Genomic DNA, 16883 nt, shown 5'->3' on the forward strand with positions numbered 1-16883 from the left:
CTCAATTTTTATACAGAATTTTAGGACCTAACAGGAATAAAATCAGAGTAACATTTCCATTAGATGCCCTATGGTTCCCTGAGGATAAAAAGTTTTTATCTGAATGACAGCCAAGGCAATGAATTAAGAGTAAGCAATAAGGGTTGTAGTGAAGTGGCAGGAAAACAAAACCAAATACAGGCACTGCCCACTTAAATCTTTCCATTAACCAAGTACCATCCACATACCTTGTGTGCCTCCTGGGCTGCATGCCCTGTAACCACCTTCATTTTGCTTCCATGAGGTATGCCCGTGGCAGCAGGCTCCCAACAGCCGGTGCCGTGTGCCCTCTACCTCAGTTAAGAGGTGCTGATTTTTGAACCAGCCCTTGCAGAACAGTTTGGAATGAGTAAAATAAGACCAAGAACCCCAACATCAGAAATACACGAACGGGAAATGGTTTCCTCTAACAGCCCGTGATTAACTTCCACTTAAGTACAAACAAAACAGAGAAAAAGTAACGCTGATTACATCTCACAATTTACTTCTTGCTGAGAACTGTAATCTCTCCATTCCCATTTTATCTTCTTCCAGCAATAATATGAAGTTTCGTGCATAACTTCAAGTCTAAAATAGTCCAAAGTCAAGATAATCCTGGCAATGATTTTCTACGCCTGCTAAAGACATGGTTTTAATCTACAGATTAAACTAACAGAACCACAGCCATCGAAACACGCTTAGAGGGAACAAACAAGAATCAGCATAATCCCGAGCAAGAACTACAAAAATGCAGCAGCAGCAACACAGTCATTACAGCAGCACAGAGATTTGGTTCCCTACTGACCCACTTCTCTGAACAAGGCCTTCCTTCACCCACACCTCAGGCTCCTTATCTGCCAAGCAGCTGGGTAAGAATTCTCGTGATGAACTCCAAGCTCCATTCAGAGCAATCACGAAAAATCATTATTTTATATTTATCAAAGTGCACTCCTAATATATTACTTTATTTTGAACGGTACAGTTACATTTTAATTGAAGTTGGAAATAGCACAGGAAGATCTATTTAATATTAAGGGTATGCAATGCCTCATTGTGCATAGATTCATACGCCCTGTACACCGTACTATATATGTACTAAGCCTGCTATATGTAGATGCACATCTCTCCAGCCACATCCCCCCACTGTACCAGACACAGAAAGCTCCAGGACTAACAATGTACCTGCCCCATTACTAACACAAAGCCCCAGCAAGACACCTAAGCCACGAATGGTTACAGGACACACCTTTACAATACCTTATGCTCCCTGTTTGGTTACATGAGGTGTATTGGACAGATTTACTGATTGCATACATCACGAGAGGTCATTAACCCCTGTGTATAACATCTGCTATGATGAGCTGCAGGCTCATTCCTTCCTCCTATGCCCCTCTTGCTCTTTTGAGCCTCTGGTTGCAGAATGAGAGCTAAAGTGAGAAGATGCCGCCGGGGGTCAGGAAAGGAGCCCAAGATCACTGACCCAAGCCATACACATTTTGTTTTGCTATGACACCTCCACTTTTCCTCCTGCCCGTGTCAGCCTGCCCATTCCCCTCACATGCTGTGTCACATGTATCGCAGTTTGGGCCCAGATTTCTTAGCCCACAGACAACAGTCTCATGTGTTTCACGAGTTATTGAACCCGTGATGGTTTATGAGCGTTCCAAGAAGTTAACCATGAAAAAGCAGGGAGTTTCACAACCGTGCAGCACTGCTAGAGCCACAGACTTTTCACAGGACCCATCTGTGAGGCCACAGAGCTCCGCTTACCTTACTGGGCGCGCTCAGCAGGGGTCGGGACTCCATTCACAGCATGGGCTGAATTAGATTTCCTTTGCAAAAATTAGTAAACTACACTACAGGGATAAAAGGTGCCAAAGAAATTGAGTTATTATTGTAGGAAAACACAGATGTTTGCACTCCACCTCCAGCCCGGGGGATCCTTCTCAACCCTTCTTAAGATGGAAATCAGAGCGGCTGAGGACGGAGGGGAGCTCAGGGATCCCCCAGCCCTCCATGCGCTGGCTGCCCATAGCTCCGGCTGCCCAGAGCCCATCCATGGCTTCGGGCACCTCCAGGGATGGGGCACCACGGCTGTGGGCAGCACTGCCCTAAAGTCCAATGCTCATAAAGCCTCACAACAGCTGACAACAAAAGCTCACAGCACGACAGCAACAGCTCCCAGTAAGACGTTTAACAGCAGCGCGCTCATACCAGAGCAGAAAACACCCTTCAGCCACCCGCCAGCGTCCGACCTCGGCTCCCAACGAGCCCCGCACGCCGTTACCTGGCGCTCCGCAGCCATGCCCGCCGCTCAGCCCCCACCTGACCGGGATCGGGCTGCGATCCGTCCCGCGGGGATCAGCGGCACCGGGCGCACCGCGGCTCTGCCCCACCGCTCCGTGACCGGGCTGCAGGCTGGGCAGGGCTGGGCGCTCTGCCCCACGGCCGCGACGGCACCGCACGGCCACCACCGCAGCGCAGCTCGAGCCCCGAGCCGCGGCACCGGCCGGTCCAGCACTACATAGCACTACATCTCCCGTCGCGCCCCGCGGCGGCCGCAGAACTACAGGTCCCGGCGTGCCCTGCCGGCCCCCGCCGAGCGGGGCGAAAGGCCTGGAAGCGAGCTGGGCTGTGGCGGCGCCGTCCGAGTTCGGGCGCGGCCCGGCGGCCAGCGTTCCGGCGGCGACGAACGGCCCGGCCGCCGCGCAGGGAGAACGCGGGTCCGGCGGTGCCGCGGGTCGGGCCGGGTGCCGTCGGGGCGGAAGGAGGCGGCGGGGCCTCCCGAGGGAGCTTGGAGCCGACGGCCCGTTTCTCCCCGGCGGGAGGAATGGCAGCGCTGGGCAGATCCTGTCAGGGCATCCCCGCGGGTCCCGCGCTGGAGTTCCCGCAGGCCGCCGCCCCCGACCGCCCCGTCCCGCCCGGTGACGCCGCGGGCTGCGTGCAGATGGTGGGGAACGGCGGCGACGGCGGCCGCGGCTCTTCCGGCGTGTGTCCGCCCGGCGGCTTCGACATCGCCTCGTTGGCCGCGCTCGGGAGTTATAACGAAGGCGTCGCCGTGCCGCCCGTGGGATCCTTCACGCACCCGCAGCAGAGCCACAGCCGGTGAGTGCGGAGCGGCCGGGAGCCCTCGCGGATCCGCTGTAGTTCCCGGAGCGGCGTGGCTTGTTTTGTTCCAGTACTGTGGTACCTGCACGTGAGGATCGCGTTGCTTGCTTCGCTGCCTTGAAGTCTGTTGCTGAGGGGTGAAGAAGGCTTCAAAAACGAAAGGAACGTGAGCGAATTTACTGAGACCTTGATCACAGGCTCGTGGAATGGCTGAGGTTGGAGGGGAGCTCAGGGATCCCCCAGCCCTGCCGTGTGCTGGCTGCCCACAGCTCAGGCTGCCCAGGGCCCATCCATGGCCTCGGGCACCTCCAGGGATGGGGCACCACAGCTCTGGGCAGCACTGCCAGGGCCTCACTGCCCTCTGAGCGAGGCATTGCTTCCTCACATCCAACCTCAATCTCCCCTCTTTAATTTTAAAGCCACTCCCCCATGTCCTGTCACTATTAGACCATGCAAAAGTCACTCCTCTTCTTGCTTGTAAGCACCCTGCAAGTACTGGAAGGCTGCAGTGAACTCTCCCCGGAGCCTTCTCTTCTCCTGGCTGCTCTCTGTTTTCTCCCATTCTGTACATGTATCTGGGATTGCCCCAGCAACACATGAATACAATGCTCTTGGTTTTATTATACATCAGTAGCTTCTCATGTGCCCAATTTTTGAGCCTTCTAAGATAAGCTCTTAAGGTCTGATGCCTTTTAAAAATCAGATTGCTTTTTGAAATATATGAACACAACATTTTTACGTAAAGACACAATTCTGTCAAATGTTGCTGTTTGGTTACATTTCATTTGAGCATGTTGCCATGAGATAACGTATTAAGAGGCTGCAGTTAGATCACACGCTGCTTCCTTAGCTTTTGCATGGTAGCACGGTTGGATTTGCCCCTTGGTGAAAAAAATAACTAACATAAAGGAGAAGAAATGATCGGGCATTTTGTGCGGGGAGCTCAGCAATTACAGCCCTTCCGTGACTTTCTTTGGAACAAAATGGGCCTTTTAATCAGAAATTTCCGCTCCCTTCACAGCTGGTGATGCATGGCAACTGTTGCTCTTAGCATTGTTCAGGCTGTGAGTGAAGTTTGAAAATCAATGTCACAGGAACATATTATATGTACCAGCCAGTAACTATTTCTCTCTATTTTGCAGTGTCTCTGTTCGATGTGGAAAGAAGCATAAGCTAGAAGAAGAGTCAGAAGGGTAAATTGAATTTGTGTTTTATATCCTGAAAAAAAATTAATTTCAATAAGTATTTGAGCACATCTTATCTACAAAGTACATAGGAATGGAACTGCTTCCATCGTTTCAATTTGGAACTTCCACTGAACTGCACATAAGCCCAAACCCATTGCAGTTTCTTCATTAATTGTATAGTACTGATTTTCTTGTGTGGGTACCCATGTTTTAATAAGAGCAATGTTGATGTATTATTTTGTAGAGGTTTCCTTTTTGCAGTTTGTCAAGCTGGGTGAAATGTACGTGGCTTTCTCTAACGTATTGTCCTGTAGAAAACCACATTTCTCTTTGGTCAATTGTAAACTTGTTTTGTTTCCTAGTTGTCCCGTGAAGAAGAAGAGACTGACAGGAGCCAAAAACTGCCCTCAGAATCCCAGCACTGAAGAGTGGATTCTCTGTGCAGGTCAGCAGGCAGCTGGGGAGGTAGCAACAAGTCAGTATGGTGGTAGCCATCCTGAAACTGCCATGTTAGAAATTCCCTGTGAAGAAATGGAGCAGACAATGGGGGAGCAGCAATGCGAGGTTGCTCGCAGGAAGCTTCAGGAAATTGAGGACAGGTAAATGCAGGGATTGACTGGGTTGGCTTTACTAAGCTTTACCTTTTTTTGGTGGATATTAAGGGGTAAAACTAGCATTTACAATAGTGTTACCTGGTTGCTGAGTCTGGGATGAACCTTCTGTGTGAGTGGTCTCTGGTTTTCTGAGTGTTGTGGTTGATAATGTGATCTGAACTTGATGCAAGAAGAAGAGATGCTGAATAAGCAAAACCTTCTCAAAATCATCACACAGCATCAATATGCTGTACTGGGTCTTTAGCTTTTTTTGTGTGGATCCAGAGCTCACATTTTTAACTTCCATTATCTATTCAGAATTGAGCTCAGCTTGTTGTCTTTTTTCTCCCCTCAACAAATCACAGCTTGTTCTATGATTAATACTAAAAATGCTTGGGTTAGGTATGAATTTGTGAGTGTGCAGAATAGCATGAATCAAAGATCTCTTTCCTCATATGTAAGTCTGAGGTTCATCTTGTTAACTGTCAGGTGGCTTGGGAGTGGGAAATGGGGTGGCTCTTGTCAGTCCTCTACCATCATGTAATAAATGCACTGTGCATTCTTGCCTTTCAAAGACTTTTGGGAATGTCATGTGTATATATCAGTCGACTGTAGCTGAGCTGGTATTCCAAAATACTCTAAAATGTCTGCTGCAGACAGCTAGAGAAGCAAAGAAGTTATATAAATTTAGAAACCAATTTTTTTTAGATGAGTACTTAACATATTAAGTTGTTGAAAGGATGCCTTTTTCATGGGTAAATAAGAGCAGTCATTTTTCTTCACTTGACTATACCTGCATTACAAAGTATGTTTTATGCCTCTCAGAGGATTATTTCCCACCTTTCCCAGCTACTCTACTAAATTTTCTTTAAAAGTTTTACCAAGAATAGAGGAGATGCCTCCAGTTTGATCTGGATTCCTCAACTTTTTGTACTGTTTTAATCTCAGATCGATGCAAAGTCTTTCAAGATTAAGACATATATTCAATAGCTCTTGATTAATTCTCAAAATTAACAGATGGGGAGCTGAGCAGGCAAAGTTACCAGGTAACTGAGACTCACTGTTGTAATGGGACTGAATTGTATGCGTTCCCCAGAAGTGAATGTGGTTTATGTTTTCTTAGTGTCATTGTGCACTGCTGGACGATGCAAAGATAACAGAGCTAGCTCAGGTACCAGAAGCTGCTCGAGTGGCTTCTATGGTTGCAGTCATTCTTAGGGTATATTGGCCCAAGAGAGACTTGTGTTAACACGGCCCCGCTGCTTCTGGTACCCCAGCCTAGGCCAGATATCTGCACTGTACCATGCAGTGCACGTGGATAGAACTGTAGTCTGCAGTGGATGTGCCTGTTAAAAGTGTGCTCAATAGTGTTTATTTCCCTCTTCCCCCTCCATTCCTAGGATAATTGATGAAGATGAGGAAGTTCATGCTGATGGAAATGTTAGCAATCTGCCCACTCTTATCCTGTCAGATACCCTTAAAAAAGGGATGAAGAGGGATTTTGGTGAAGTCCTGACAAAGAAAATAATAGAGTCTATGTAAGTTCTGGAGGAAATCACGGTGCTATGTAGTTAACACGTGCAAATGAAGAGACAGACACAGTGTTGTGTTTGTGGAGATGTCCTGAATTAGTGCATGATGCAGCCAGCGTTGTGGCAGAACAGACCGTTCACCTGGTCAAAACCAGGAAAAACTGTCCCTATGTAAAACAGAATTAAGTGTAACTGCAGCGGTCATCAAGCTGTCTGTTTTGTACCCCTGATTTGTACAGAGTGAAGTATTTTGAATAAACGGTTATGTCCTCATTGTTACGTATCTGGGTTCCCCAAAGAAGGTCCTCAAGTGAGACCAGCAATGCTCATCGAGTTTGGTGGAAAACACAGGGTTAGAATTAGAAGTAATGGAACTATTTAAGGAAAAGAAAATTGAATAGGCAAAAAGTTGGAATGTGCATCCTGGAATATAGTTGCAGGCTAGCACAGTGCATGAAGATATTCGCTGGTCTTCTGCATTTAGCAGTTGTGATTGCAGAATTTTAATTTAACTGACACTCCATCCCTTCTAGGAGCCGTCCTTCTATGGAGCTGGTGCTTTGGAAACCACTTCCTGAATTTCTCACAGACAAACTGAAGCCTGTTTCTGTTAAGAACTTCAGGCAGCAGAGTACTGAAGGGTGTCAAGCTAAGCAGTCAACAGCAACAGCTGCTTTTGACCCACAGACTGAAACATTCCCTGAATCACAACAGACTGCCATGTCTCCAGATCCATATGCTAGTTTGGGAATCTCTGGATGTGCAGAAGAAGAAATGGAGCTGTAGATCCAAATTGTAGACTGAAAGTGGTGACCTTGTGATGGGTTTTTTTTATTGCTGTTGTTGTTATTTTGATACCTTCTTTCCTTCTGGTTTGTGTGAATCTGAGGTTTGGTTATGTTTTTTTGTTTTCCTAGTAGCAATTGTAAGAACATGGATTGGCCAGACACAACTTTGGGAAACGTTATAAAAAGATAATTCTGGTCTGTTAAATATTCTTATTTTTACTGAGAAGGCAACCCAGAGGCCTTTGGAACAAGGAAGCAGCTTTCCATCTTTGTTAATGATGAAATATCCTCCTAATGTCCTTGGAAAGGTTTAAAATCCAATTAACTGAATGTTATGGTGGCTTAAGCCACGCTTTTCACTTACTGAGCCATTTAGACTGGTGCATACACTATGCTTGGTCAGTTACTTCTATTCACATTAGAGAAAGGTATTGAAAGGAAGACAGGATCCTGAGTGTAGTCAGAGTCAGAAAAGCCACCCCTGTAGAAATACAGCTCTTCACACAATTGCTGTTTCATCTGCAGCTTGCACTTGATGTAAACTCCAGTATTGAAATGATACGTTCCTTGGTAAGGAAGGAATGTTATGGCTGAGCAGAACTCTCTTGCTTTGTGGAAAGTAAAACTGGCTACTAACTTGGAAGGTATCTATTAACTATAGTCCTCTTAGGTTTATGGTCTCATAAATGTGGGGTTTTTAATGCCCCTCCTCTCCAGATGGCACAAAGTCTAGAGAGAAGTGGTTCCCAAGCCAACTGATGCACATTTGACATCGTGATGTGATTCTTTATAAGCATTGAGTTGGCAAGTCAGTTCAAGACAGCATAACTTGATTAAATAAGAAATTTCCTTTAATTTTGCTAGAGGTGGTATGGGTCAGATAAGAGCGAGCTGATTTTCTGAGGTAAAGGGGGTCAAATGCTGAATGCCAAGGTAAATAAGTCCCAGCCTTTGAGATTGCTGACACTGACGGTGAAGATGCTTGTTGTTTGCATGAGGAAACCTGGATTTATGGGCTAAGCTAGAACATGCCATCAACATGATGCCACAGAGTTTATACAGACATATGCCAAAATAATTTTGTATCCTGCTTAGGGTGTTAAGGAATCTTCAATGCACTATGGCTCACAGCTTTTCTCCATGCACACTACTTCTATTACACTCAAACAAGGCAGAGAACGTCATCTTCTAGTTTCGAGTCCTCAGCCTTTTTCAGAGAAACCAAAAATGAGGCTTGAGAAAAATTCCAAGTAATAGATTTTGTCTCCACATCCCAGTCTGTATTTGACATCCTGCTAGCACGAAGGAGCAAGTACACTGACCTCAGTAATGCAGCTGTCTGCATAAGAAAAAATATTCATCCTGTGCACAGCTAATTGATAATCCTTGTGGGTTTTTTAAATGTTTAAATAAGTCATAGTTGAAAGTTTGATTTTAAACTTGTTTTTGCAGTCATTATTTTTTGGCTCAGAACAGCAGCTTTCTTTGAAAGTTATCCCTGTTAGTTAAATCCTGTGTCTATCTTGCTCTTCTTGTTGAAGGTTTTCTGACGTTTGCTGTCTCTGGCTAAAATATTTCAGAGTTTCACTAAAAACATTCCAACATTGGAATAGGTATTACGCTGAAAACTGCTATCAAAGTACCATTCTGGGACTTCGGAGAGCGTGTGCAACTTTTTCTTGCTCTTATAGCTATTTCAGAGCTACAAATCTCTTGCATGTAATGTGTAAAATTTCTTGTGTATTATTATACTGTTGAACTTGCTTAAAACATACAGCCTTTGACCTGCTGCTACATGGCTTGAGTATAAAGTAATGCAGCTCGGGGCAGGCTGTAATCATTGCGGGTAGAAAACGTGGTGCCTCTAAATATCTATTTTTTTGAAGTTGCAGGATTGTAGTGACAGCTCAAGATTGGGACTGACTTAGCTGATAGCTCTGATGCTAAATAAATGGAAGAGGAAGGATAACAATTCCAAAAACACGTAACCATCAAATTTTGGCATAGGTACAGAAAACTCTGAGAAGCCAAATGTTAGATCTAGATGGTTTCTTCCCTACTCAACATACTGAACGGACAAATTGTCCATCAAATTAACAAACATTGACCTCTGTTGTTCTGCCATCTGAAAGAAGAATCTACTGGCAGACTATTGACAAAGACCATGAGATGGGAAAGAACTGCATCCCATGCATTTGCTTTGGTTTAGATTTATTTTAAAATTTGTCTAAGTTATTTATGCTGTTACTAGGAAAGAAGAGGGCTGAAGTGCTTCAGTTGGTGGGGGAGGAACAGAGCGTGGGTAAAAGTAGGAACCAGTTATCTAGAAAGACTGAACAAAAATCACTGCTCTAGGAACTGGTGAGGACAAACTACCAGGGATTTTCACACTTCTGTATTTGTAAGAGTTTGATTTGTTGTTGCCTTCCTTAAGAGACTTTATTAACTCTGTTTGCAAGGAAGATAGAAACATGATGCAGTATTAGGAAAAAGTTTTATTTTGAAATATGGAAGATCTGATTCTGGTCTGTCTTCTCTTGGGGCCAAATCACCATTTGTATGTGAGTTTTTCAATAAATTTTCTGAAGTATTTTTAGATGGTGCAATTAATCCTTAATAGTATGAACTACATAAGGACAGTACGGTAACCAGGTACACCCAGTACAAGCTCACTAGACTCAAGTCTGGTAGATGCTCGTGCTAGCAAAAATCCCAAGTTCTCTGAAGCTTCCAGATACCCAACGTGAGATGTGTGCTTTCTGGGGAGCGAGCCCAGTAATACCACCAGCCTGTATCAGAACCCACACTGACAGTAAGCCTCGCTAAGCCATGCCATGAAACACCTACAGCTGTGAAGATGAAGAGGGAACAAGATGGCATAAGTAGTACTCCTCTTTTGTCTGCTCCAACAAATTTGGGGTGTAAATTTAAACTGTCCATTTCCAAATGTGGTGGGAACGGGACCAGCAGACACCAAGTTCTTAAAGACCCAACATTTGTCGCTCACTGAGATGTGTTTTGATCTGAGATAAGAGGAAATAGCACGCTCCTGAAAGCAGGCAATCTGTATCCATGTCACTGGGTGGCAGTGTTGCTGCTACTTTAATTGGTTAATCACACCTGGAGAGCTGTGCACTAACAATTGAAGCTGTTTTCAACAGCAAGTACTGAGGATTGTTTACTTCATTTCACACGACCTTTACAGTTCATCCCATGGATATTCGCTAACAGCGCTGCAACTGCTGAAGCATCATAGGTCAGCACAGGCCTAGCCCTCCAGAGATCAATCAGAAGAGCAGCTACAGGCAGCTGTGCTAGCTTGAGGTGCAGAAAGACCCACTCTCCAGAAACACCTACAGAGTTCAAAGCTTCCAGAGGCCCAGATACTCCCTCCCCCCCCCCCTCTACTGACATACAAGGCAAGAAATGAGCTGCATTGCACTTTAATTGCACCAACATAGTTAAATAAATTGGAGAAAGCAACTCTACATAGCCAACAGAAAACAAGCATTTACACAGTAAATCTGTAAAATGTACAGACCATTTAGTTTTAAACCAGCTGTCTAAACACGGATGTCCCAATAAAGCTTTCGGTGTTAAAGAAGAGTATTTTGATTTTCAGGTTCATTCTAAATTGCCGAGTTACTGAGAAATTAAATTTCTTTTCTGCTAAGAGAACACTGAATGGGAGCAGTGGGGGACAAAAACACCGTATTTTTTTTTCTTTACCAGTAGAAATGAATGGCCATCACTACATCTACCAGCATTCATAGGAAGAAACAAGCAACGCTTTTCTGAATACAATCAATTCCACCCCTCTCCACCCCCAGAAGGGTATATCCTGTTACCCTGCCAGGAGATAACCAGGGACAATTAACACTACCAAATTAGACACTGATCAGTTGAGGAAAGAGTTCATTGGCAAAGCTATCCTCCCAAGTATGGTCAGTGTCAAGAGGAGAGGGCATGTCACTGAAGGGTGACAGGGATCCTTCATATCCAGAGTCACTACCAGCATCCAGCAGATAGCTTGAGGCTGCAAAGCTATGATGAGAGGGAAGCAGATGAGAGATACCCAGCTCAGGCATTAAGCTGTCTACAGGTTCTTCTTTCACAGATACTGGGACCTCAGCAATAGCTTTGTCTTCAGGTGGAGAGAGAGACACTTCCTCAATTTTCACAAGCATATTGGTTTCATTGCCCATTTTAACAGGAAACTCCAGTATTAAGGGTTTTGTGTACACATGATCAAACCTTATGAGTTCATTAATGGCCTCCAGCTTAGCTGATGGGGACCCCAGAGAGGGAGAGGGGGAGGTCGGTATGGAATTTGTTTCTCCACACATCTCTTCCTCCAGCTTTTCCAGGCTGGATGATTCTGAATCAGCACATTTGAGAAACATTTCTGGGTCCAAAATGTCCAGTAATCCGAACAGGAGATCAGACTGCAGAATAAAATACTGTTTTAGAAAGACGGCCTACTACTGTAACAACACAATCACTGTGGCATAAGTTCACCTTCATCTGAAAGGAAAGGTGCACTAACATCACCACACAACTGCAGTTTTACCAAGAGCAACTGTCAGTTACTGATACTGGTAAGACAGTCACTGATCAGAACTACTTTTTTCATTAACTCTAGAGAGAGAGAACTAGTAGAGAGCAGAGGGTAGTAGAGACTTCCTAACTCCACGCTGACTGCCTATTAATACATCATCAGTATCTTAGACTCTTCACATACCAACACCACAGTACCTACTGGCTCTAGAGAATAAGTTCAAGCACCAGGCACAGGCAGATCTGCCCATGACCAAAAGGTATGAAAGCTTTAAAGCTTTCAGAGTCTTCAGGGTAGGAAGAAATTCATACCCGATTGTCTTCAAGCTCCAATTAAACATACTCATCAATAACCAAGTTTGTTTTCAACAAATTACAGTACGTAGTCAGCATTTATATGCTTTTGCTGTATTTGCAGGCAGTATTTTCTAAGATAACAGAAACTGAACTCGCTGAAATTGCATTAACATTTCCTGGACTCATGGGATACCTATTAGGTCTTCAGCCACAAGTAGGGTATTCCAAAGCTTAATAAACAAGCTATCAAACATCAGAGACTTCTTAATAAAAAGCTCTGAAGTAAGTCCTTAGGCTATTTAGGACAGGAGCAGATGCTCACCTCAGAATCTGAAGAGTCACTGCCATCAGAATCCATGTGGAGGTTGTCAGAAATGGTGACAGCTGGGCCTGCACCTGCTGCAGAGGAACACGTAGTCTGAGTGCTGCGGACTCAGCGGACCCGGTCACCAACCTGATGTCATCCACCTGGGATTCCTTCACAACCTGCATGAGGAAAAAGCCCCATCAGTCACAAGTGTTCTGGCAGGCAAGATGCACCCTCAACATCATGCACTTCTGCAAACACTTCCATTAGGTTCTTTGCTTACTGTGCAGTATCAGATGAGGTGAAACCACTTTCTACGGTGGCTCAAGCTTCCCCACCCATCGAAATCCATCTTGCTCACCACTGTTGTTTTGAGACACGCATAAATGACTGTAACAGCTTGCTTTCTCTCCATCCCTGGAGGTGCCCGAGGCCACGGATGGGCCCTGGGCAGCCAGCAGAAGTGAGTCTGGCTGATCTTTACGGTTTCTTCTGAGCTCAACCATTCTACCTCACTACCAGACACAGAGCACACCCACGCACACGGCCGCCGTTCCTCACGGCACACAGCGCCTGCTCAGCACACAGCCGCTCCTGGCAGCTCCACTCCGCCCACGGCGACCTCAGGGAGCGACACCGCCGGACTCTGCCCGGCCGGGGGCTGCGGGCACTCACCGTAGACTCGCACTCCGGCTCCATTTTCAAAGCGTCCAAGCCCAGGCGGCAGCGGAGCTCCCGGTTCTCCAAGGAGAGGCTGCCCGTCTGCTCCCGCAGCCGTTGGTTCTCCCTCAGCAGCCGTTGGTTCTGCGGATATCGGCGCGCGGTCAGATCGCGTCCCGCAGCCGCCCCGCACCCCTCGGCCCGGCGCTCACCTCCTCCTCCAGCTCCACCACCTGCTGCTCCAGCTCCGTCATCCGCGCTTTCTTCCTGTCCCGGGCGCTTTGAGCCGCCACGCGGTTCTTCAGCTTCCTGCAAGGCACATTGCGGTCACAGTGCGGGCACCGTCGGCGGCTCCGCAGCCCCTACCGCAGCCCCCACCGCCGCCCCCCACTCACCTGCGCAGCGCCTTCTCCTCGGGGCTCAGGTGGGTGAGGCGCTGCCGCTTGCGGGCCGGCGGCGGAGCCTCCGCGGAGCCGGGAGCCGCCCCCGCGGGCAGCACGACGGAGAGGCGTCGGCCGGCAGCGGACTCGGCCGCATCGCCGGGGAAAAGGAGCAGCCGCGGGGCTCCGCGCAGCGCCGCCATCACCGCTCCGCCGGCACAGATCGAGCGGCACTCTGCCGGCGCGGCCGCCCCGCCCGGATTTCTACGGTCGTGGCTCTCCCTGATTGGTCGGGACGGAGTGACGTGCGGCGCTGCGCGGGCAGCGATTGGCTGTGGGAAGGAGCGAGGCCGGGGCGGATTGCATCAGACTGTGGGGGAGGGGTTGGCGCGTGGCGGGCGTTGGGGCGGTGGGGGGCGCGGTGCGCCGCGCCGGCTTTTGTGCGGTGCTCAGTGAAGCCCCACAGCTGCTGAGCGCTGCGCTGGGTGCTGGTGTCCGCTCCCATTGTAGCGGTGTCCGCTCCCACGTGCGCTGTCAACATCTGGTACAAGGAAGGCGCAGTCCCGGCAGTCCAGCCTTGTTGGAAATGGAAAAGAGGAGTTAAACTAAGCTGACCTTGAGCTGAGACTCGCTTTCTGCCGGCGCTGTGGTGCCCCGTCCCTGGAGGAGCCCGAGGCCATAGATGGGCCCTGGGCAGCCGGAGCTGTGGGCAGCCAGCACATGGCAGGGCTGGGGAGTCTCTGAGATCCCCTCTACCATCTGTGATCCTGTGATTTCAGAATGCTTTAATTCTGGTTTCTGCCTTTTTGGTTTTCTTTTTTTGTGCTAGCTTGTCGTTTATGCATTCCTCTTCTTATATTTCTGTGTTTGTTTGTTTTTTTTTCCAGTTATTGCATTTAAGCCTATGATCATTTATCAGAGGGTTTCTTACCTGACTTGTAGAAATATCACAGAATAGCTGGGGATGGAAGGGACCCCCGAAGGCTGTCTGTTCCCACTGGCTGCAGTGCACAGGGACACCCACAGCTCCAGCAGTGCTCACAGCCTCATCCCTGAGCGTGGCTGTGTGCAGGGATGGGGCACCACCACCTCTCTGGACACCCTGTGCAGTGCCTCACCGCCCCATTGTAAACAGCTTCTTCCTTATATCCAATCTAAATCTCCCTTCTTTTAGTTTGAAACCATTTTCCCTTCTGCTATCACACGGATCCTGCTAAGGGCCCTGCCCCTTCTTTCTTACAGCCCCTCTTTAGATCTGTAGTTCATCACCGCGATCTGAGGATGTGCCAGTGAGGATACTGTTGGCTGTCCTGCCAGAAACAACATTAGTTCCTGCCAACAGCTTTTATGTGGTGTGTTCCAGGTGGCCGACCTACCAAAGGAAATAGTTCTGTTTAACAAAGGTGGAGAGGCTTTCCCCTTGTGTAACATCAGATAGGGAAAGAAACATGAGTCGAATGTTATCTACATGTGAAAAAGGGGGCACAGAGGAGGTAAAGAAAATGAGAGCATACAGAGAAAAGATAATTTAACTAATAGGCATAGTCTGAGAAAGAACATGTTTGCCCAGTGTGTGTCTAGAAACACTTGGAAAGTGGCCTAGGGCCTCCAGCTCATGTCAACAGCTGGCATATTCCCAGATCTGTATCAGTAGCTGATTAAAGAGAAAGGAAACTGTTCTGCAGCCCAAAGCAAGGTTATTCCAAACTTGTAATGTTTGTAATTATCTTTCTGTTCGTTTTACTTATTCTTACATTTCGTCAACACACGCTGAGATGGAAGAGTGCATCTCTCAAAACATGAGTCCTGTCTTCAGGTGAAAAATCACCACTGCCTTTCTAAAGGAGACTGCTAACCTGGCTGCTGAGTTTGTTGTCAGCTGGGCAGGGAGGACTTCAGCCCTATGCCTAGGTTTGCTGGGGTACTGGTAGCACTGTTACTGGAAGATGCCTCATTTTAACATCTTTCCAGATTTGATTAAGCTCTTGGCCCTAGAAAAGGACGGAGTTGTGTGCTGTGAGCGCTCTTTAGAAGTGCTGTTGCTTGAGAGGAATTATGTCCACCTTTATTCATGGATGCATGATGGTATGTTTGTGGTGGTAGTTACAAGTAAAAGGAGAAAGCAGTGCACTCGAGTTGGATACTATGACTGCAGCTTTAGGGGAATGTTGCAGAATGAGTTTGGGCAATACAAGAGAGGGAACTGTTGTTGCCCTGCTGTCCCATTGAGCTGACAGCTTGTGTTCTGGATTCTCAGTAAATATTTGATGTGTTGAGTGAGCTCTGAGGAGAGCAGCCAACTGTTGAAATCTCACACCTAAAAGCTCCTGTTCCAGTAAATTCTCCTGTTTGCACATCCTGATTCAGAACTGGAGCCTCTTCTTGGAAAATGCTCCAGGAAGTAAACAACTGCACTCAGTAAAACCTGATGGCTGCCTCCTACTGGTAAGGCCTAGCACCGGGGCAGTGCCTCCTCCTGAAAGAAAACAGCTTCTGCTATTTCTTGTGCTTCACACCCTGGGTTTTGGGATTCCCCTGGAAATTCAGAGGCTCTGAGAGTCCTGGCAGCTTTCTTGTTTTGTCAGGGGACGGGTCTGTGAGCACTGCTGGAGCTGTGGGTGTCCCTGCGCACTGCAGGCAGTGAGAACGGACGGCCTTTGGGGGTCCCTTCCCAAACCCTTCTGTGAGTCTATGATTCTACAATTCTACTTCTGGCAGAATGAAGAGGTACTGTTTCCAAGGACCAGTCTGGATGTTCATCCTGTTTCCACTTGTCCTTACAGATCGAATGTGGTATATAGTAACCATTTCTTTAGTTTATTTCTTAGTGCTCTTTTCTCTTTCTTTGCTTCCATGTGCTGCTGTGCCCACGTTTTGATATGGGCCCTGACGGCTCGCTACGCGGTGCGTATCTGTCCTGTCTTGCAACTCTCCTGTCAGCTTGTACTGCACATCAGACAGGAGTTTGCAGTGACATTTGAGTGCATAAAACGAAAGGCCGTGGGAGACATCTCTAACTGGAACGAATGTCTCTGCAGAAACCTTGGCTCGTGTCGCACCTTCCTGGGGCGTTCGCCGGGGGCAGAGCAGCTCCTCGGGTACGGGAGGACATCTGCTGGCTGCTGTGCCGCGGTGCAGCCACGGCCGGAGGCGGTGCGATGGGAGAGAAGGGTCTGAAGTTTCGTTTAAGGATTGCTTCAATGCAAAACAACCTTCTCGCTCAGGTAAGAGTCCAGGAAGTCTCTCTGGTCATCAGAACCCTCCCCTCTGTGATGTATACCGGGCAGTTAATGGGAAAACCAATCTCAGTACCTTCTATATGGGTTCAGTATTACCCACAAATACTCCTGACTTGCAGCCCAAAAATGAAAAGGTCGTCGCTCACCAGTGGGGGGAGACAGTCACTGGTTTCTGCAGTGACAGGTTGCCATCTCCCTTGTAACTGGATTTCCCACT

General features: G+C 47.5%; 4 protein-coding genes across 13 annotated transcripts in view; 2 read left to right on the forward strand and 2 right to left on the reverse strand.

Annotated features, from left to right (window-relative positions):
- LOC100543381 (solute carrier family 2, facilitated glucose transporter member 11-like) overlaps positions 1-2427 on the reverse strand; it is a 12074-nt gene extending 9647 nt beyond the window's left edge. The window contains exon 1 of one of the 2 annotated variants that reach the window (XM_085238249.1): positions 228-2427. In XM_085238249.1, the coding sequence (XP_085094375.1) occupies positions 228-269 (42 nt within the window). In that variant the 5' untranslated portion in view covers positions 270-2427. The remainder of the gene's footprint in view (positions 1-227) is intronic. The other variant, XM_010720343.3, reaches the window with a different exon arrangement.
- Positions 2428-2848: 421 nt separating this feature from the next.
- On the forward strand, positions 2849-9822 carry CCDC117 (coiled-coil domain containing 117). 2 transcript variants are annotated; one of them, XM_010720388.3, is made up of 5 exons: positions 2849-3123; positions 4269-4319; positions 4676-4912; positions 6307-6444; positions 6972-9822. In XM_010720388.3, the coding sequence occupies exons 1-5, from the start codon at positions 2849-2851 to the stop codon at positions 7222-7224; spliced, it is 954 nt and encodes a 317-aa protein (XP_010718690.2). In that variant the 3' UTR covers positions 7225-9822. The 2 variants fall into 2 exon arrangements, with proteins under 2 accessions (XP_010718690.2, XP_085094378.1); XM_085238252.1 differs by lacking the exon at positions 6307-6444.
- Positions 9823-10653: 831 nt separating this feature from the next.
- Positions 10654-13718, reverse strand: XBP1 (X-box binding protein 1). 3 transcript variants are annotated; one of them, XM_085238254.1, is made up of 6 exons: positions 13443-13718; positions 13260-13356; positions 13070-13191; positions 12649-12665; positions 12403-12512; positions 10654-11671 (listed from the first exon to the last, which is right to left on the reverse strand). In XM_085238254.1, exons 1-6 carry the CDS (start codon positions 13628-13630, stop codon positions 11114-11116), a joined length of 1092 nt encoding a protein of 363 aa, XP_085094380.1. In that variant the 5' UTR covers positions 13631-13718; the 3' UTR covers positions 10654-11113. The 3 variants fall into 3 exon arrangements, with proteins under 3 accessions (XP_085094380.1, XP_085094381.1, XP_085094379.1); XM_085238255.1 differs by lacking the exon at positions 12649-12665 and having other exon boundaries at positions 12403-12498; positions 13033-13191; positions 13443-13715; XM_085238253.1 differs by lacking the exon at positions 12649-12665 and having other exon boundaries at positions 11261-11671; positions 12403-12566; positions 13063-13191; positions 13443-13662.
- Positions 13719-13806: 88 nt separating this feature from the next.
- ZNRF3 (zinc and ring finger 3) overlaps positions 13807-16883 on the forward strand; it is a 79871-nt gene continuing 76794 nt past the window's right edge. The window contains exons 1-4 of one of the 6 annotated variants that reach the window (XM_085238239.1): positions 13807-14554; positions 14670-15872; positions 16013-16331; positions 16466-16651. In XM_085238239.1, coding sequence (XP_085094365.1) covers positions 15856-15872; positions 16013-16331; positions 16466-16651 — 522 coding nt within the window. In that variant the 5' untranslated portion in view covers positions 13807-14554; positions 14670-15855. Of the gene's footprint in view, positions 16332-16465; positions 16652-16883 lie in introns of all 6 variants that reach the window. The other 5 variants (XM_085238241.1, XM_085238242.1, XM_085238244.1 and 2 more) reach the window with 5 other exon arrangements.

This window comes from Meleagris gallopavo, chromosome 17, assembly GCF_905368555.1.
Source record: "Meleagris gallopavo chromosome 17, MGAL_WU_HG_1.1, whole genome shotgun sequence".
In the NCBI taxonomy this organism is placed as follows: Eukaryota; Metazoa; Chordata; class Aves; order Galliformes; family Phasianidae; genus Meleagris; species Meleagris gallopavo.